Consider the following 20,590-nt stretch of genomic DNA (forward strand, 5'->3'; position numbering starts at 1 on the left):
CTATTTTTCAGTTTAATAATGTGCCTCAATCCTGTTAATTCCCGTAGGACTTCAAGACTTGAGGTTATCACTGAAGTTTTGTATCAAAACACATTTCATGTTGGCAAATTTCTCATCTACCTTCCAGTATTTTTAGTTTATGAAAAGCAGATTCTTTTGTGTAATCTTTTTTCTTTTCCCCTTAAAGTTTGCTTGGTGTAGCTCCTAAATCTATGGGCTGTCTTGCCTGACACCAGGAAAAAATAAACTGTAACCTGCATTTTTGATATGCTACTTTTCACTCCCACCTGCTCTAACAATGCCCTAAAGACCAACACAAATGTGTTTTATGTGTCTTTTACGTATTCTAGAGACTACTGCCTTCAGTCAACAGCAGCAAGTACCAAAGCAGCCTTCCTGCCTGTCCAGGGGCTGAGCACTCTCCAAATCATTCTCTGATGCTTTTAAACAACTGTTGGTCTGGGAAGAAGTATTGTGATCTTAAAATTTCATGTTCTGTTCTCTTTCAGCAGTGTCTGGGAAAACTACTAAGCTACCGCCTGTGTACTGCATCTTAAATGCAAGGATCTTTCTTCTGTTTCTTCAAATGGTAAGGAGTTATTACAATGATAGTTAAGACCTCATCTGTTTTACAGGACAGAAAAAAGGCTCTGGAGGAGATGATTGGATATTATCGTTTCTGTAGCTCTTGTGAAGAATTTCAGTCATGGATGAGAGAGAAAGAGAACATTTTCCGGACTCTTCAACCTCAAGCAGACAATGTGGAGGTCATGCAGCAGAAATATCAGGTACTGCTTTTTCCTCTTCACAGATTACACTTTTAAATCAAACTGACCTTGAGAGAAAAGATAAAGTTGAGAAAGATGTTTTAAATGCCTTTTTGGTAATTTCAACTTAGAGAGCCATGCAGAGATCAGATATTTCGTTTGTACAGACTATGCGAAATTACCGAAGCTGATGTGACTCTGTCCCTTTATCTTCTTGTGAATGTGATATCCTATACAAATATCATGGTACAAAAGGATTCTTTCTGTGGCTCATCTTACATCACTTAAAAAAAACCCCAAATTATTAAAAAATCCATTGGTGCATTTGCATCCCAGTGGAGTGGGACATATGTGCACAGATGTAGTGTGTACAGCAGGGAGGTCAGGGGGCTGCAGGGGAGTTGTGTGCACAGGTGTGCATGGAGTCAGCAGGCAGGCAAATGGAGAATTCAACTGTGAAAGTGGTTATAAGATATTATTGAGAATTGTGTCCACAGAAGTGCAAAAACTTCAAGTTCTTCATTCTTGTATCTTTTCCATTTTAGAGATTTTTAACAGAACTGGCTGCAGGGAAAGGCCAGCTAGAAGATATTGAAAACTTAGCTGCTAAATATAGAAAGATCAGTCCCAACAAATATTTTGAGATCCAGACTTGGATGGAAGAGATCAACATCAGGTAAAAGTGCTACTGATAAACAGAGAATTGTCTCGTGGGGGCAATTGCAGAGCTGACCATTCACACCCCTTCCAGATGACAGTGGATCCAGCAGGAAAGGGGCAGCCCTCAGCTGGCCCTGAGCCCAGTGCCATATCTCCAGGACTGAGGGGTGCCCCCAGGACCCTGACACCAAGTCATTTAAACTGTAGAAATTTGTGTGTGCATGTTAAAGCACAATGTGAACTCACCCCCAGGGTGGGTGAACTCACCCACAGGGGACAGTGATGTATTCAGAGTAGCTCTGCAGCACTGAAGCTGGTTTGGTTACTCAAGCATCAGGGTGAGGACACACTTCACAAACCTTGAAAGGAACATCAAACCAAATTTGACTTCACCAAGTGTATTTAGTACCTGTTGTGGATGCACTGCTGACACCACACCACTCAGTGGGCATGGCCAGGTCCTGATTTTGACAGTGGTTGCTTATTTGCATCATGTTCAGAGTGCTCCAGTCACCTGAGCAGGTCCCCTTGCATGAGATGACACTGATATGAGCTTTGATGTTGTGAGGGAGTGCTAGCATTCACCCCTGCCCAGCCCAATTAAATCCTGATGAAATCTTTATACGAGACCTTGTCTGAACAGAAAACAAATATAGTTAATGTATAACCATGGTTATAATTGTTACCTCTCTTCAAGATGGGAAAGCATGGAAACTCTGAAGGAGGAGAAAGGCTCTGAGCTGATTGGGGTGGCTGATGTGAGGACATTTCTCCAGGACTGTCAGAGTGTGGGAGTGTTACTGCAAGACAAGATGGTCCAACTCAGAGATCTGGAACCAGGGAACTTGCCTGCTGGACTGGAGTCTGACAAGCGTAAACTGTACACAATTGAGAGAGAGGTCCTGGTGATAGAGAGGAAAATTGAGTACTTGAAGAGTGCTGCAAAATTGTAAGGAACTTTCTCATTGTTTCAGCTTTCTTTGCTAGTTCTCCAAGATTGTGCTGTAAATTATGGTTATAAAGAGAATGAGCAGCTTTTAAAAAGAAACCCAAAGAACTCACTTGCCTGCTGGATTGAGCTGATCTCTCCTGGGTGTGGTTGGGTGACTGGGGAAGTTTCCAGACTTCCCAGTCATAGAAGGATGAATACCACAGGATTGTTGCAGCTCTAAAAAACTATCTGTACTAATGTGAGTTGCCTAGTTCAAAATCTGGAGGTATCACTTGGGTCCTGAAAGAGGGTAATCAGGGGAAGCAAGGGTGATGGTAGGAAAGAGGGTAAGAGAATTGTGCACAGGAGTTCAAATTTGAAATATTAAAGTTTTTTACTTCTTTAAGTTTTCTGTACATTCACAATGGGAATAGGTTGCCTTAGGTGACATTCTTTTTCATGGAAGTGTGAATATACAAATTCATCCCTTTTAAAAAGTACTGGTTCAAGCTCTAAATAAGTGTTCATACAGTTGAATGTATTCTATTGAAGGATCAAGGACACCAACCCTGCAGAGAGCAGGGCCATCACCGAGCAGGTAGAAAACATGGAGAGGCTGCTGGCAAAGCTCAAGCTGGAGATCCAAAAGAAGCAGGACATTCTGCAGTGGGCTCAGAACCAACAGGCCTTCCTGCAGGACAGCCGTAGGCTCCTCCTGTGGGCAGAGGGCATTCGGGAGAAACTGAGCAGTGAAGAAATGGGACTGGATGTGGCTTCTGCAGAGCAGCTGCTGAAGGAACATCAAGACCTACTGATAGAAATTGGCTCTCAGAATGAAAGGTAGAGAGATTCTGACAGGGTGGACAGAATGGGGGACAGAATTTTCTCAGTGCTGTGAAAATCAAACATGTAAATCATGTACAGAAATTGCACAGGAAAGTGCTACTGAAAGTTCATTGAAATGCACTTGAAACTTAGTGACAAAAGGAGACTGCAAAGCACAAAATCCAGTCAGCTTTTGCATACTTATCCTGGCAGCTGATGGAGGGGGAAAGAGGAGCTGTATGTTTGCAGCAGCACTATTCTACAAGCTCTCCTGACAGTCTCAGAGAGTGCCATCTGTACTTTATTCCAGTTCCCCTATTCCTTCTCAGACCTTATGCTTCCATTTGCCATCATTTTGAGCTCCTTTTCTGCACTGTTACAAATTTCCTGATACTGTTGGCCCTCCTTTCCCTTTTAATGTGAAAGCCTGCTTATATGGGCTTTCAGTCCAGATAGGGAAATCTCCCCTACTGCCTCCAGCTGTATCCCTGAGCAATAAAACAGCTGCACTTTGTAGTGCATAACTGTGGCCAGCAGGAAAAAAGTAAAAGGGAGGCAGGGAAATTTGGTGTATGGGCACTGCCAAGAGAGAAATGAGCTGTAATGAAAGAGAATTCATACTGTGTCATGCAGTGAGGTCTCATTTTCTTTTTAACTCTGGGAAGATTTCTGCAGCTGGAAGAGCTTGGACGCAAAGTAATCCACCAACAACCCAGTAACAGCAGGACCAGAGATGTCCACCAGTCCATGGAGAGGCTTGCCAAGGAGAACAAAGAGCTGGAGGAAATGTGGGAGAAGCGATGGAAAAAGCTGCAGGATGGCCTGGAGTTGCAGAAGTTCAACAGGGAGGGAGACCGCATCAATGCAGCCCTCTCTGGCCACGAGGCTTTTCTGCAGGGGGATGACCTTGGGGTATGTACAGCAGCTGATCTTGGTTTCTCCTACTTCTTCTCCCCATCCAGGAAGTAGCAACAATCTTCTTTATTAGATAAGCTTCTTCATTCTTCTGATCATGGCATTTCCATACTTGGGAACTAGACTTTCAGGATCTTATTAACATTCTTATGTCCTTAGTCATCCAAATGAGAACAAAGCTCATTGTCCCTAAAAAAATTTTTTAAAAACAAATAGAGCTGTGATTTGTTGCTGTTTGCACGTGTCATATGGTTTATATAAAATTTACTCCATTTGGTGGTTAACCATCAAAAAATAAGGTTTCAGCTTGAATGTAGTAATTTTTTTCCAGTAAAAACATGACTTTTTTTTAAGGTGGGTTTTTAAAATTAGTTTAGGAATATTAAAGCATATGATGCAAAAAAACAAATGGAGACAATGTTCACAAAATCCATGAAGGAGATTGTGTTGTCTCACCTCCTCTTATGTTTTCAGCTGAACCCAAAACATTGATACTTTGGGATCAACTGAGTAGAATAAAGTTTTACTTAGTTAATCTTTTGTATTGCACATCCCTAGATGTGCCAGGATGCTGGCATAAATGTAGATTGCAGATTTTCTTAAAAGGTAAAAATGGAACCATAATGGGAATATAGAATAGAGAAACTAAATATGATACAAACCTGCTGCATGTTTGTAGCCCTGAACATCCTTAGGCACATGCAAAATGTACACTGCATCTCCTGCCTGAAAGAGGAGGAGGAAAGTAAGGCCCAGATTTTTTATTCACTGCTACAGAAACAATAAGACCAAGAAAACTCATGATCAATTGGTCTTTCTCAAATGCAGGACCATGTAGATGCTGTTCGAAGCCTGTTGAAGCAACATCAGGAATTTGAGCAACTCCTGATGGCACTGAAGAGACGAGTGGAAGCACTCAATGAAAATGGGGTGAACCTACTAGAGAGCAGGCACTTTGCATCTCCTGCGTGAGTCCAAAACCATTCCTTTTTTATTTAGCTTTAATGAATGATCTAATGTGATCAGGGTGAAAGAAAAAATTTCTCTGAGAATAAACTAGTTGATGTCCACTAGCATCTAGTAAGCGGACCCCTTTACAAACAAGAATTAGAAACAGAGGGTTAGATTGGACCTCTTGGATCATAAGACTATGTTCTTATAATGATAAGTGATGATGCCTTGAACATTCCCTCCACAAATTTACAAAAATGCCCTAAAGATCTGATTTCTTGCCAGCCCTACTGCCATTAGAAAGCCATTCCAAAGCCTCATTGCACTTATATCAAGGAGGAAGTTACTAATTAATTATGACTAGTATAACAATATTATGGAATATTCAGGAAAGGGGGAGGTCTCAGTGTTTCAGAGTATGACTGCAATTCACTAATGGGATACAGCCACACAAAAGGAAACCCCAGAGTAGCTAGCAAGAAATGGCTGTTTTCTGGGTGAGCCCAACTAGATTACATTTATGTCACAGTCATGTCTACAGCATAAGCAAGGGGAACCAATACTAGTACAGCATTGGACTCCCTGTTTTTCTTGGCAGTATTGAAGAGAGAATGGTCACTCTCCGGAGAAGGTGGGAGCAGCTGATACAAAACAATGCCCAGAGAAAACAGAGGTTGTTGGATTCTCTGCAGCTACAGGTAAAAGGACAGATACTGCAGATTTGGTCGGGCATATGTGAATTTTGAATTTTGCCTTTTGTCTGAAGATGAGACAAAATCTCCAACTGCTGAGCATTCCTACTGCTGCTCACTTTCTCTTTGACTGTGGGACAGAACTTTATTCTCCAGGAAGCAGGTGATGCACTGGTGATAAAACTTACAAAGCTGTACCATAGCAAAACTCCAAAACAAAAATGGAGATTTGAATGAAAAATATCAACAGAATGTTTTGTCTACTGGATAAATTTATTCTTCTCATTGTTTATTATTGTTCTGAGCCTTAATAACTTAGTACCTTTACTCTACATTTTGGCACTAAACCTAACTTCCAGTGCTGAGATGCAAAGTTAAACTGGAGGATTGGTCCTCTTATGGTTAAAATATTCTATCAATGATGCAAATCTTCACTGACAATTACAGGCAATAGATTAGTAAATGTGGTAAAAAAGGCACCAAGAAATACTATTATGATGGATTAAAACCTCATCTATGGTTCAAGATTATGCTTCTTCACTAGCCAAATCAATTTAATCCTGTTTGTTTCCTCGAAGGAGTTTAACCGTGATGCTGCTGAGCTTTTGATATGGATGGAAGAGAAGTACAAGATTGCATCAGATGAGTCCTATCGTGATCCAACAAATGTTCTACGCAAACTGAAGTGGCATGAGGCTGCTGAGAAGGAAATGCTGGCTAATGAGGAGCACTTTACAACATTGATAAAGGTGAAGGCAGCTTTGCAGCTAAGCTTTCCATCTTGAACCAAAATTGATAGATGCTGATCTGCTAATAAAATGATGCGCTGTGTTTCTCTAGAAAGGAAATCAGTTGATTCAAGACAACCACTATGCTGCAGCTTCTGTCCAGGAGAAGATGTCAGAGCTTCAAAAGAACTGGAAGGAATTGTATGGCAAGATGATAGAGCGAGGTGACAAACTGAGACAAGCTGGACAGCAGGAACAGCTCATGGAACTGCTCCAGGTCAGGAAGTCATAGGGAACAGAGGGGAGGGATGGCCTAGGAGACTGGTTCCTCTATTGTGTGGAAACCACATAAAGGAGGAGAATACCATCCAGATAAAAGTGGCTTTTAAGGTCTCCATTTTGTCTACAGTCCCAGGGAAAAAAGCCCAATATTCTTCTGCCCAAGCTCACTTCAAAGCTCTGAGTATGATAACAGTGCCAGTAGAGCATCAGGCTGTTGAACTCAGGCTCAGCACTGCATCTGTGTGGCCATCCTGTACTGGGAAAACAACCAAAGCTGTGCAGGGGTCACTGCTGTGCAAACACAACTACTTGCCTGGAGGCAGTCTGGGGGCCACAGGCATGGCACTGTGTTAAGCACATGGTCATCCAGTCAAATTTTACAGCAAGAAGAATTTGCAATGAAGCTGTTTTGAGATAATTAATAATGGAACTGCTGTTGTGTTTTAGCTACAATCTGAAGTCTTTGAAGATTGTTTGACTCTTTTTTATTATGCTGCTGAGGATATTTCAAAGAGACTGTTTTCAGTGTTGTGGTTTAGTGCCTCAGATAGAAGAGTACTCCAAAATAGTTTGCAAAACAAAATATTCCCAGCAGATTCCTCTTAGAGATACCCAGCCATCATATTACCAAGAGAGGACAATTGGGTTTAAAAATTGTGTCCAGGAAGCTGTCATAGGAGGGGGTGAGGGAAAGAAAATGGTGTTGAAAGAACAGGATGAGTGTGTGCTAATCTTCTCCTGGCAGGATGCCAAAAAGAAGATAGAAAAAATTGAGAAAGTTCTTCAAGAATCCGAGACAGGCCATGATTTGCGCTCCAGCCGTGATCTACTCAAGCAGCACAGACAGCTGGAAAATGAGACACATGAGCTGGCAGAGAAAATGAATGCTATTGTATCTCATGCAAGGAAAATGGCCACCAATCACTTTGACTCCCAGAGGATTCTGGATGAAACACAGAAATATCTAAACAGGTAAGGTGTCCCTCTGCTTTTTGTCTCCACCCATCTCTTGTTACAAACAGCATTTTCTATTCTACCTTCTGAAAAATTCTCTTTGTTGATTAAGTTTAACCCATACTCAGGAGATTTTGAAGTCTTCACAATGGTATCATAGCCTAATTCATTTGGCAGAATCAGAATAAAGCTTTGTTTTAACATAAATTTAATGGCTGACCCCTAGGTTTGAGTCTTTGCAAGCACCTCTTTATGAGAGGCGTAAGTTGCTGGAAGCTGCAGTGGATCTTTATGAATTCTACCATTATCATGATATGGAACTGAACTGGATTAATGAGCGTTTGCCTATTGTCCATTCTACCAACTGTGGGAAGTCTTTGGATGTGGCTCAAAACCTGCTGCACAAACACAAGGTAACTCCTTTAACCAAGTGTAATATAGCACAGGGGCACACTGCACTTCACCTCAGCGTGCAACCCTGCACAGTCAACTCTTCCAATGAGTGCATTCGCTGATTTCAGCTCTAGCCCAGCTAAAGTGATTCAGTGGATTGACACAAAACAGCAGTGTGGTGATGATTTTCAGAACAAATGCAAAATTCCTGTGAGAACTGCAAAATTTGTCATATTTTGAAGTACTATTAATCTGAGAAATTGAGTAGCTCTTACCATTAAAAGCAGATAGAAAGCTAGTGTATCTGACACTAAATAAAAAAAACCAGAGGGGTTTGCCCTTTGTAGGTTGATCTGGGTTGAATGTTTTGACTTACATGCTCATCCTATTGTAGTTTTATGCTTACTGCTTCATTATACATGAAGTCTTGAGTTTTGTGCATGCTGGATTTTCTAGGAGAGCATATAACAGGCATTTAAAAATTATTTAAATCTGCATTTCTTTTATGATGGTCTGGACAAGCTACAGTCACTATATTTATAAAGACAGGTTGATACTGATTTCTGGGGGCTTTGATTCTGCAAAACTGGTGACAGTGCTGCTGGTGCTGGTGACAGTGGGCAGATGGTGACAGTGGGCAGATGGTGACAGTGGGCAGAGTACCACAAATGGACATGAGGGCTGTCTTATTTCTACCACAACTGCCCACTTTCACCAGCTGCCAGTTTTGCCTAGGATTAGGAGCACACAGAATTTACTTGTCCTCACATTTCCTTCCTTTATTCCTACTTTTTTCTTTTATCTCATTCCCAGGAACTGCAGGCAGAAGTGAATGCCCACAAACAGCAAGTCCAGCGGGTCCTGGATAAAGGAAAGGCAATGATTGTAGACCAGCACCCATCAGCTCAGAAAATAAGTGGGAAATGCCAGGAGCTTGTGACTGCCTGGCAGGGCTTGGAGAAGTCCTGTGAGGAAAGGATGAAGCAGCTGCAGCACTCAGTTGGCTTCCAGGAGGTACAAATTAAAGCAAAGAGCTTACACAGTAGCTTCTTCAGACAAACAAGAGGACCTAAGTGCTAAAGTGAATGGAAAACCAGCTTTGCTGGGACTGGTATTCTCTTCAGCTGCTTGAGGCCAGACTCATGGGAATGGAGGGCTGGATTGCACAGCTGAATGCAGCCCCACTCTAGACCTGCTGCTCTACAATTTTCCCTTGGGATCTAACCCATCCCTCATGGCTCTGCACAGAGCACACACTTCTCCTGTCGTAGCTCCTTTTTCTGTGTCTACACAGTCTCAGGCTCTGAGTTATTAACATAATGGGTTCTGAACTGGCCCTTCATACTGGAGAATTATGACATGGAAATCAGAAAAGGGGGGGATGTCTTGTGCCATCTGTTCTTTACCTGTTTCAGGCAGCAATGTTCCAGGCAGTAAAATGATACTGAGGAACAGATAACATTCATTCATTCTCAGAGCAAGTCAGGGATTTTGGCTCTATTATTTCTTAGGGGCTTCTGGACCTTCATGCTTAGCCTATTAAAAAAAAAAATAAAACTGCATGCAAATATTTATATTGATAAACCAAATTTCTGTCATCAGAGGGTCATGTAGGAGTGCAATTATTCAGATAGCATATGCAGTTTTGTAGACACAAGTACTTGCACAGAGTTCACAGGCCCAGCTAAAGTATGTTCCCTGGAATATTTGATCATCTGGCCCTTATTTCCTCTGCCTGTAAAAACAGTACTGTAGACTTTTTGAAGCCTGATTCTTACAGTGATTTGAACTTCTCAGGCAGGGGAAGGAGAAATGCCACACTGATATTATACAGTTAGTTATTCTGCACTGAAGTCTTCCATCTATGACCTCCTTCATAGTTTTATGATTTCATAGTGAATTAAATATTTAATAAGGCATTGCAGTAAACCTTACAGTACGCTATCCATTTAGAATTTATTAGGTAAAAAAAATTACTCAAGTGTTTTGCAAGTTGAAGTAGAAGCTCACTTGTTTTCTCTTTAACTGATAGTTTTTAATGAATACTTCAGACCTGGAGGCTTGGATAGCAGAAAAATATCCAGTTGTGACAAGCAAGGACTACGGTAAAGACGAAGATGGAACACAGAAACTCATCAAGAAACATAAGGTATTTATCTGCTTAAATTCTGTAGGCTAGTCTAATCTTTTGGTCTCTCTACAGTTATAAAGTTTTTTGTCTCCTGGGTGGTTGGGTGTCCAGCCATCTACAAGATATTTTGCATTGATATATGTCTACATATGAATAAACTGATATAAGAGATCAATGCAGGTTACTAATACGGCTAGAAAAATGTCATTTGGGGAAAAAAGAGGATGGTGAATGTTCTCATGTTTTTCTGAAGTCAAAACTGACTGTCTGCTTTTCAGTTTCAACAGATATATGCAGAAACCTTACAATTTTTTTCCTAAAACCAAAGATACAGATAAAGCATTAATCCAGGAATACTTTTCTGTGCCAAATAGTCCATCAGGAAACTCTAATTGTATTAATTCATCTAATTTGTTTAAATTTATGTACTTTTTTTTTAAATGTTGCTAGAAAATAATCTAAAATTTATCAAGTCTTGGAAACATCTCATCCTTCCCAAAATTATTTCTCTCTTAATTTTGAAATCACTGCACCCTAGACTGTTCACAAACAGTGAATGTCTTGGACAAATGGTTCTCAATCCATTCTTTTTTTCAGGCACTGGAGCATGAGATTGCTATTTACCAAGATATGCTGAGAGAACTGAATGAAAGTGCCCAAACTCTTCCTCTTGTGGGCTCCATCCAGTATATTGAGTTTGATGCACCAAGGGAACAAGTTCATTCAAGACTCCAGGAGTTACAGGAGCTAGCAGCCGCAAGGTATAAAATAGAACTGCCCCTTGGATCCTAGATTTGATTCAAAGCCCACTGAAATCAATAATGGATATCTCCAGTTACTTCACTGGAATTTATATTAATTATATTACAAATAATTTGTTAATTAGAATTATAACATTATTCTTTATTATCATTTTACAATTAAATTATATTAAATATCTCCTCTTGTTTTGACTATATTTAAGAAATTGCTTGTTTCTGTATTATAATTTTGTGCATTTATGAGCCTTCATTTGACTAAGACCTCTAAATTCTATTCAAGGAGTTTTGCTATATATTAAGGATCTGAAACCCACAAATTTACTCTTTACCTTTAATCATCCTCCTGTAAAGTGATGTGAGATGCCAGATTTTGACTTGCATTTGTGGTATTTGAAACCTGCTTTCAATAGGAAAAAATATTTTTAGAAGGTTACCTTAATTTTACTTGAAAATTACTTTATTTTTACATATCGTAAGGGAGACAATAATGGATACACTTATTTTTATACTCAGTGACTGTGTTAGTATAGGAAGGCTTTTGTTCTTGAATGCATCATTTACTTTTCATTTCACTTTCTGTCTGTTATTATTACAGCAAGATGTTTACAACAGACCAGTTGCCTTGTACAAAGGCTTGTACACTTCTGGTTTGTTGTCAGGAAGGAAAAACATCTGAACAATTTAGATTTTTCCCCCACAAAAATCTCATTCAGAAAAGGAATGAGGCTCTGCAAGCAGAATGACAATTTTGAGAAATAGTCAGCCCTTTCATTACAGAGAATGAGTCTAGATGGTGAGAGGTTTTGGGGATTCATTGGAAGAAAGTTACTGATTGCCCTTCTCTTACATTCCTTTGGTCTAATTACATTATCTTGTCTTCTTCCCCCAACAGAAGGAAGAAGCTGGATGAAACTCTTGTCTTGCATGAGTTTCTACGAGAATATGAAGATCTGGAAGACTGGATCACTCAGCAGAAACAAACAGCCAGCTCTGAAGACTATGGAAATGATTATGAACATGTCTTGGTGAGTTTTCTGAGTAACAGATCAAAAATCAAATAAACTGTATTTAATGAGACTGTAAACAGATACTAAGGTTGTCCTTGAAAAATTAAAAGACAGAGTAAGGAATAAATATAAATAACTGGAAGGAAGATGGGAAAAGAAAAGAATAAAGAGTGGGTGGGAAGGACTGAAGAACAGGCAGCATTGCATCCTGTTACCGTGGGGGCTGAGCTGTCTGAAACAACTGCATGCTAAAATGTCTGCAGTTTCAAAGAGCAAATCTCTTCTGTTTTTAATAGGTAGATATTTCAGTATGGTATCCATTTAGGATTTTTTCTTCCTTTTTTTTCTTTTAATTGTGATTGCTGATGCACAGAGTATACCGCTTCACATGGCACAGAAACCAGTCTAAGGCCTGTTGGAAATCAGCCATTGGGAATCTTCATTTTTGCAATTTATTTCAAAATATCTTGTGTCCTACACCTTAAAATCAGACAACATTACACATTTACAGTACTGAATACACATTTGCATTCATTAAGTGAAAACACATAATTTAATAATTGAAATTCATTGTACATAGAATGTTTGTTTCTATCCCCAGTAATAATGTTTCTGCCTCCCACCTGAATTATAAAGCTCATGTTTTGCTAAGAGTTTGAAGCTCCTCATGGTCTTTGAAGGTAGAATCCAGTCATTCTCTGCAGTTTCTCCATCTCTAAGTATTATCAGCTAATTACCTGTTTTTTTGTCTGTGATCTCATGGATGAGCAGGTATATTTGGTAAAAGAGAACACTCAAAAGGGGTTTATTCATTATTCTTGTTTTTCCTTCAAAAGCAACTTTGTGCCAAATATGACACATTCCGACACCAGTTGGAAGCAGCTGGGAAAAGAGTTGTGGCTTTTCAGCAGATGGCAGACAACTTGCTGAACCTTGGCTATTCTGAGTCCTGGGAAATACGGCAGATGCAGAAACAGCTAAGGTAGGAGCCTTGTGTTAGCTCTATAATTCTTTGTCCTTTCCATTCATTCTCAAGGAGGAGGAAGTGACAAGAAACTAGAAAAGGATAAGGCATGTCCTCCTAATTCTCTAATTGCAAACTGTGTGGTTTGCCCACTGATATAGAGTTGCTGCCAGCCTCGTTTGAAAATAGACATCATCTACTTGCTGTTTTGGCTTCTTGTAATTTGCATTGGAGGTACTTTACAAGTAAGGATGAGTGAACTTCCTTTGCCCTTTGAAACAGGATCACCAGCTGAAAGGCTCAGAGTTTAGATGCTTTTTTATTGCTTCTCTTTTTTGTGTTTGAATCCCATGGCTGCTCTGCAGAATAAGATGAAGATGCTCTGAGCTTCTTGGTTTTGGCATCAGTCCAAACTGGCCCAAAGGAGAAGGGTGTGCATGTGGTTTTGGTCACCACAATGTAAGAAAATTACTAAGCTTTTAGAGGGTGTTCAAAGGAAGGCCATGAAGATGGTGAAGGGCCTGGAGAGGAAGCCATATGAGGAGTGGCTGAGGTCACTTGGTCTGTTCAGCCTGGAGGAGACTGAGGGGAGACCTCAGTGCAATTACAGCTTCCTCATGAGGGGAAGAGGAGGGGCAGGCACTGATCTCTTCTCTCTAGTGACCAGTGACAGGACCCAAGGGAACGGCCTGAAGCTGAGTCAGGGGAGGTTTAGGTTGGATGTCAGGAAAAGGTTCTTCACCCAGAGGGTTGCTGGGCAATTCAACAGACTTCCCAGGGAATTGGTCACAGCACCAAGCCTGACAGAGTTCCAGAAGTGTATGGACAATGCTCTCAGGTGTGATTCTTGGGTTGTTCTGTGCAGGGCCAGGGGTTGGACTTCAGTGATTCTTGTGGGTCCTTCCAATTCAGGATATTCTATGATTCTATGACTCAGTCCTCCAAGTACTGCATATAAAACCTGAAAAGTGCAATTGTGAGGGGAACTCTTATACAGGACCATTTTCTTAAGTTCCTGGAGCAGACAGGAGGATAGAGCAGGGTGAGAGACATATTGCCATTCAGAGAATCACTCCAACAGAATTTAAAAGCAGGAATGAAAAAAAAAGAAAAAAGGGGGTTTTTTTCAGTCTTTCTTCAGACTGTTGGCCTCCTTTATCCCTAGTTTAAATGTTTTACATGGTTCTGTTCCCCATCCTACCCTGAAGGAACTCTTGGGAGGAGCTATTGGAAATGACCAGATTACGGGGTGAACGGCTGAGAGATGCTGAGATGATTCACAAGTGTTACCAAGATCTGACAGATGCTCTGGCCCATATTGAGGTAAAAATTAATGGGAAAGTCTCATATAATGCAACTTTTATTTCAGCTTTTTTTATGGAATATTCTTAAGATTCTCAGAATTCTTAATGCTGACTTCAAAAAAATTCTCAGTAAGAAGTCCATGTGATTACTCATAGCATTAAAAAAAAATCCTGGATAATCCTTAGACACTTGACTGGTTACCTGATGAGAACTATTGGTGAAACCAGGTGTAACTAGAGTTGCTGATCTGTGGGGAAAGCTGAGAAGATCAGGGCTTGAATGAAGTTGTCTCACAGTGCAAATGCATACGGTAATGGTGTTTGCAGTCATCAGGACTACGAAACTACTGCCTTACCATGGTGGCTCTTTGTATGCTGTTGTAGTTTAATGTGTGCTGAAGAACTGTCCTGTGAAAAAGGCATTTGTTTGGATTACAAGTGACCATTAGCCTGGAAGGTTGTCAGGCAATCATGTGACCTGATGTGAAAAGCTGAGCCAAAAATCTTTTCCTCTCATTGCAGTGCCCAGTACTGGCAATAATTTCAAACAGTCCCAGTGTGAAAACCAGGGGAAAACTCCCCCCAGAAAATCTTCAGCATTCTGTTTTATCTGAACATCCTGAAGAATTTCACAGAGAAACCACATCCTTGCTGCAATGAGAGGTGTGGTTTCCCTAATGCAGATGTTTACAGGAGGCACCGATCCAAGGGGTTCCACTCTTTACAAAGCAACACGGCTTTGTTTGATTACATGCAATGGATTTTCTATTTGTTTGTGCTGGCAGAGGCTGCCCTATTCAAGCATATTATTCCTGTTTTCTTCCTCTGTCAGGAATAGAAAATCAAACATAATATTTCACCATATACCAGCTGGTATTTTCAGAACTTGGTGCCTATTTAACTTTGATGATTAAGTAGTTAATTCTGAGACAGCGACAAGGGGGCACTCATAAACACTTCACAGACCAGCTGTTGGTTTATCCCCATGCTGAGTTTGGTCCAGGCAACCACTACAGCCTTCTTGCAACGCATCTTGTTAATAGCTTCACACCAGGGTGGGAGAGCAGTCATTTTGTCCATCCCTTCCTGTGTACCCTGGTCAGAAATCTACCAGGGAAAGCCCATTCTCACAGGGACATAGTTCTAGAAAATCTTGCTTAAGTCAGTGCCATCATAGTATGGGAAACTACAACATGCACCTTTTATAGCACCTTTCCAAGATGTGTTGTTGGTATCCCAAACTAGCATGTCACTCTCTTGCACAAATGCACTTCTCCAACAGTTACAAATGTTCTGCTAATTTTCTCTAAATTGACCTAGAACAAGTTTCTAATAATTTTATTATAAAAACAGTGCTGTTCTCCAGCTGAAATGCCTTTTCTTTTTGATTGCTGTATTTCCAGTGCATGTGTGGGTAACAGTTTAATCCCTTCAGAACCTTTGTTGAACTAAATAAATGTTTAAGTTTCCTTTTGTGTAATGGTCCCTCCATTTCTCTCATCTTTACAGTAATCTTTCTTGTGCATCTATAACTAAAATTTTGTCTAAAGATGGTTCACAGGAAGACCACCTGTATTCCAAAGAATGGGCTGAAGCTGTTGATTGTTAATGTTACTTTTAAGAATTCACTGTCACTTCAATAGCTGTTCAAGATTGATTCCAAACACAAAGCCTGTAAGATATTTTCCTGTATTGTCTGACCAAGGAAAGACTGAAGTTTCATTTCTAACAGTCCATTTGAATAGTTTAACTATTAAGATATTTAGAAGTGAGTTACTAGGAGAGGTTTTTCTGGCTTCCTTTTACCTATCATTCTGAGTCACCCAGAACATCCTCAAGTGTGCAGGATGAATTTCAGTACCAAAAATTATTAATGTAGACTTGTAGTGAGTTTTGCTTGGAAGTAGGAAAAAAACAAAGCTTTCTCTGATTTTTTCCTTCTAGGAGAAGTCCAAAAGTATTCCAGATGATGTTGCTAAGGACATGAGAGGTGTGCAAACCCAGCTCCGGAACCATGTGGCCTTGGAGCACGAGCTCTCTGGGAATGAGCAGCAGGTAATAACAGTCATTTGTGGTCTTTAATGTGTAGCCAAAGTTTCCAAGATAAGCATAATAATAATAATAACTTACTGTGAACCAAATTATTACTGTCTCTCACAGAAAGCCTGGAAATCTCTTGGGATTTTCATTCGTTTTCTGGGTTTTTTTTATATATTCAAGGTCTGATGGCAGTGATAAAGTAGGTAATTAAAACTTTTCAAATAAGGCACATACTATAATGACTACTGACTATTGAAGTGATTCAGAGGGACGTTTTTGATCATGGTTTGAAATGCAGAATTATGTCAGGGTTTGTGATGTTCTTATTGTCTTCTTCAAAGTTTTCTGAGTGACTACAGGGAAAAACCCAGAATCAGTTTTAGGTGCAGAGAAAATTAATATTGGTACAAATTGGACTGTGAGAAAGAAGGACAGGGCTCACAATAAAAACATTTAAAAATTTTAGCTCATGAGAACAGCTACCTGGGAGACTTGACTGGCTTCAACAAGACCAACAAAGCTAATATGAGTTTTCTCTTCACTCTTTTGGTTAATAAATGTAACTGTATACAATAGTATACACCATATAAAACACAGCATGATTTATATTGAGATTACTGAAGTAGTTATCCCAGTATTGTTTATCAGTGGCCTCATGTATTTTGGCCTTGGGGAAGTAACATTAAAATTGATTCCATGAGCTGCTTGTTACTTTCAAAGGTAAAAAAAAAGCATGAGACGTGCATGAAGACATGCATTAGTCACACTTAAACTATATGGTCAATGAGAGAAAAAATGAAAGGTTGGCTACAACTCCCATTATAATACCAATTATAGTACTACTTGCATTATTCATATAATAAATGGTATCGTAAAAAGAGAAAACAAAGTCTGCCTCTGAAAAATCACTGTTGTGATGAGCCTTGGCAAACACTGGATGTCACTATTACTCCATTACTGAAATTATAGAAGTTTTTTTTTTTTTAATATGAGAAAACTTAAATAAGAAAATGTTGCTTGAATTGTATTTTCATGTACAGGTATGATATCCCTTACCAGAATTTTTCTAATATTAGCAGGATCTCCATGACGCTCTCCTTCTTACCCTCTTCTTTCACCCCTGTGCACAGCTGCAGGAGCTGATCCACTCTGCAGATGAGGTGCTGCCCCATTGCTCCAAGAAGCAGGTGGAAGACCTGAAGGCAAAGCAGCAGGCAATAGTGACCAACTGGAAGGCCCTGAGGTCCAAAGTGGAGCTGCGCAGGACACTCCTGGAACAAGCCTACAGGCTTTACGAGTTTCAGGCACATGTAAGCATTTCTGTCTCCATCCCTTGGGACTGGGGGGAAACTGCCTGCAGGGTGTGTGCATCAGAGGTGCCCTTCCAGGCTGCCAAAGGCTGCAGGTGCTCTCTGTGTTATCAGTCAAGCATTTAGTGCTCATAGCTATTTAGAAAGGTGTTAGAGGACAAGGATCTTTTACCTTCTGTAGGAATGGGAGCTGACATCCAGATGTGTAAGGAATACTAGTCAGTTGTCAGAAATGGTCACTGCTTTGCAGGAGTGGCAGCAATATTTTTAAGACTTTGCAATTTCCACTGAGTAAGAGTGATGAAAAGAGATGTTACACTTGCATTTACAATGCATAAAAGTTTGTTCTCTCTCTCTCCCCCTCAGGACATGCAATAATCCTTAGTTAACTTACTTCATGGCATGTATCAAATACAACACACTGAATTTTGCACTAACCTCTCCAGTTGCTCATACAGTGACATGGATATAATAGCATAACACCATCATCAGCAATGCATAGTAGCTTTCTCTCCAAAGAACTCAGTAGGTCCCTGAGCTATGATTTGCCAAGGAATACTTTGCAAATGTCAGTAGTTTCAGTGAAGGCACTTCAGTTACACCACTGTAAATCAGTAGATTATTGCTGCAAGCACTGCAGATGCTAAACCAGCGAGAGTCTCCCCCTGTAACTTGAAGGGAGTTGCTAATGTAGATTTCTAGAATACATTTACATTCATTTATTCTTTAACTGTTCCAGGTGTAACTATTCAGTCAATTCAAGATACCCCTGGTAGTTCACATTCTGTTCCCATTTTTAGTGGGAAACAGACAGTGTCCAGAGTATGTTCATCTGGAAGAAAAAAAAAATTGCTGCAAGTTTGTCTTAGAGTTGTGAAGTGGGATCAAGACCACAACAGAGTTTACATGGTTCTTTTTCCTTAGCATGAGAGGCTTCTGCACATTCACCTAATCCACTTTAAGTCTCTTATAAGTGTTTAAATCAATATTACCTGTCATATTTCATTTTAAAATATATATTTAAAGGATGCTTATGGCAGTTTGGGTTTTTTGAGGATTTGCTTGGTTTGTTTTTTAACTGTTACAAGTTCCATTATCATGTGCAGAACTACTATTGATGGGGAAAAATAGTGTGATTATACTGATATAGGTGATAAGTTCATTTGCCCACTGTCTTTCTAACGGTACCTAGGACTGATAGTAAGAACAAGGCAAACTTTTAGAATAAATTCTTCTATCATATATTAGATTCTTGAAGTCTTCAGTTTGCAAGCATCTTCATCAGGAGGTGGATGTTGGTGGATTTATCCATTAAAATGGAGTCACTCAGAGATGACTTCATTATTGATTTACTTCCTAACTTACAATGTAAATTTAGTTATTGACTTCAGCCAGAAAATGTTGAGTTGTCCCCATCCTGTGGGGGTGTTTTTCTACTTTTTATTGCTGAATTATATAAAACACCTTGGTTTGAATTTTGTCTGAAATGTGTGATGCATCCTGTGATCCGAATGACAAATCTATAGCCCAGTTCTCACTCTGCCAGTGTGTCCTTTGATCTTTGTGACTCTTAACATCGTAAAACAAAATGACAAAGCCAGGTGACCTATTCTCAGTGACATGTCTAGACAGGACTATGTCTCAGGCAACTCCCTGTCTCTTTGATGTCAGTCTGATGGCAAAAAGTATTCCCAATCCTCTCCATTTTCTTCTCCTTTCCTGACAATAATTCATAAGGACATGAAGAGCTGGTTCTGCAATTTGGTAAGCCTGTCTTCCTGCCCAGATGGGACAAGGCAGGATCCTGCAGCCATGGCTCATGACTGTCAGAATCTCAGTAACTCTAGGGTAGGTTACAGCAGCTTTGCTGCAGAATATCACCCAACTTTGCTACCTTTCCTCTTTCAGCGATGCCAGGAGGTGCACAGACTTAATGTTAGTCACAGCTGTTCAGTGTACTTTTTAACATATCGTTCATATGCAGTCCACAGGGCTTTTTCATTAAAAAAATATGCACAGATTGAGTGAAACAAACAAACAAAAATGACAATTTCCATAAAATGAGGATTCTGCACAATAATCTAGTGTATTTCGTTACACCCCATCAAGTATGATTTTGATGTGATTCAGTAAAAGGTCTGGGCCAAACCAACAACATACAGTGACAGCAGAGGGCTTCAAATCTTCCATGGAGCTTTGTCAAGGCACACCAGTGTAGACACAGACTCAAAGTATTTCTGAATGATCTGAGGCTCTTATTCTGAAGTTTGTGCTAGGACCCACATGAACTCAGGTTCTGCTTAGGAGTTTCCTGCAGACTGATGCCTACTCTTTCCTTAAATATTGCTGGCAGTGGCAGCCCAATAACCTCTTATTGGCTCTTGACTTGTTCCATTGCATTATATATCCTGAGATTTATGGATTTTTTCCAAATGCTTGGATTAAAATCTCAGGGAGTTTCACACATTTGCAGTGCCAAGTGCAATGTCAGTGTCTACAGTGACATCCAGCTGTGTGAATGAATTAGTTCTACAAATCAAAATGATGCCAACACGTGTGCACTACATGGGCCTCTTTAAAAGGACCACAGCCTATTTATAGAGTTATTTAGTAGCTGTGTTCACTGGCTCTAAAAAAGCAGTATCTTGGCTTTAAACCCTAAACTCAGCACCCCAAATTGGCCATTTCAATTTTGTGGTGCTTTTTTGAATTTTTTTCATGGCTGTCTTTACTAGATTTTGGTGATCTGAACAAAAATCTATGTGTAAAATGGAGCAGCCAAGAATCTATTTCCATTACATAGTTTCCTTCAGTGGAAAACCCAGCAACCATTTAAAAGAAAATTTTTTGTTTTCTGCAGTAAAAGATAACTTTCCTACAGTATTTATTATACATAATAGTCTTTGAAAATACATTTAAAAAAACTGAAAGACCAATTACTACCTCAAAACTGAATCAACTAACCCAGACATAGT

The 20,590-nt window shown here is 39.9% G+C and overlaps 1 protein-coding gene across 1 annotated transcript in view; it reads left to right on the forward strand.

Moving 5' to 3' along the window:
- The window catches only part of SPTBN5 (spectrin beta, non-erythrocytic 5), an 88,607-nt gene that overhangs the window by 17,676 nt on the left and 50,341 nt on the right, over window positions 1-20,590 (forward strand). The window contains exons 15-33 of the mRNA XM_085062343.1: window positions 636-788; window positions 1,313-1,443; window positions 2,125-2,376; window positions 2,911-3,198; window positions 3,849-4,095; window positions 4,927-5,066; window positions 5,648-5,747; window positions 6,320-6,490; window positions 6,582-6,746; window positions 7,497-7,723; window positions 7,932-8,118; window positions 8,912-9,112; window positions 10,131-10,247; window positions 10,827-10,990; window positions 11,883-12,015; window positions 12,834-12,979; window positions 14,170-14,284; window positions 16,210-16,320; window positions 17,436-17,615. Coding sequence (XP_084918469.1) covers window positions 636-788; window positions 1,313-1,443; window positions 2,125-2,376; window positions 2,911-3,198; window positions 3,849-4,095; window positions 4,927-5,066; window positions 5,648-5,747; window positions 6,320-6,490; window positions 6,582-6,746; window positions 7,497-7,723; window positions 7,932-8,118; window positions 8,912-9,112; window positions 10,131-10,247; window positions 10,827-10,990; window positions 11,883-12,015; window positions 12,834-12,979; window positions 14,170-14,284; window positions 16,210-16,320; window positions 17,436-17,615 — 3,228 coding nt within the window. The remainder of the gene's footprint in view (window positions 1-635; window positions 789-1,312; window positions 1,444-2,124; window positions 2,377-2,910; window positions 3,199-3,848; window positions 4,096-4,926; window positions 5,067-5,647; window positions 5,748-6,319; window positions 6,491-6,581; window positions 6,747-7,496; window positions 7,724-7,931; window positions 8,119-8,911; window positions 9,113-10,130; window positions 10,248-10,826; window positions 10,991-11,882; window positions 12,016-12,833; window positions 12,980-14,169; window positions 14,285-16,209; window positions 16,321-17,435; window positions 17,616-20,590) is intronic.

The sequence above is a fragment of the Lichenostomus cassidix genome, chromosome 5 (genome assembly GCF_008360975.1).
Source record: "Lichenostomus cassidix isolate B80296 chromosome 5, HeHo_3.0, whole genome shotgun sequence".
Lineage (NCBI taxonomy): Eukaryota > Metazoa > Chordata > Aves > Passeriformes > Meliphagidae > Lichenostomus > Lichenostomus cassidix.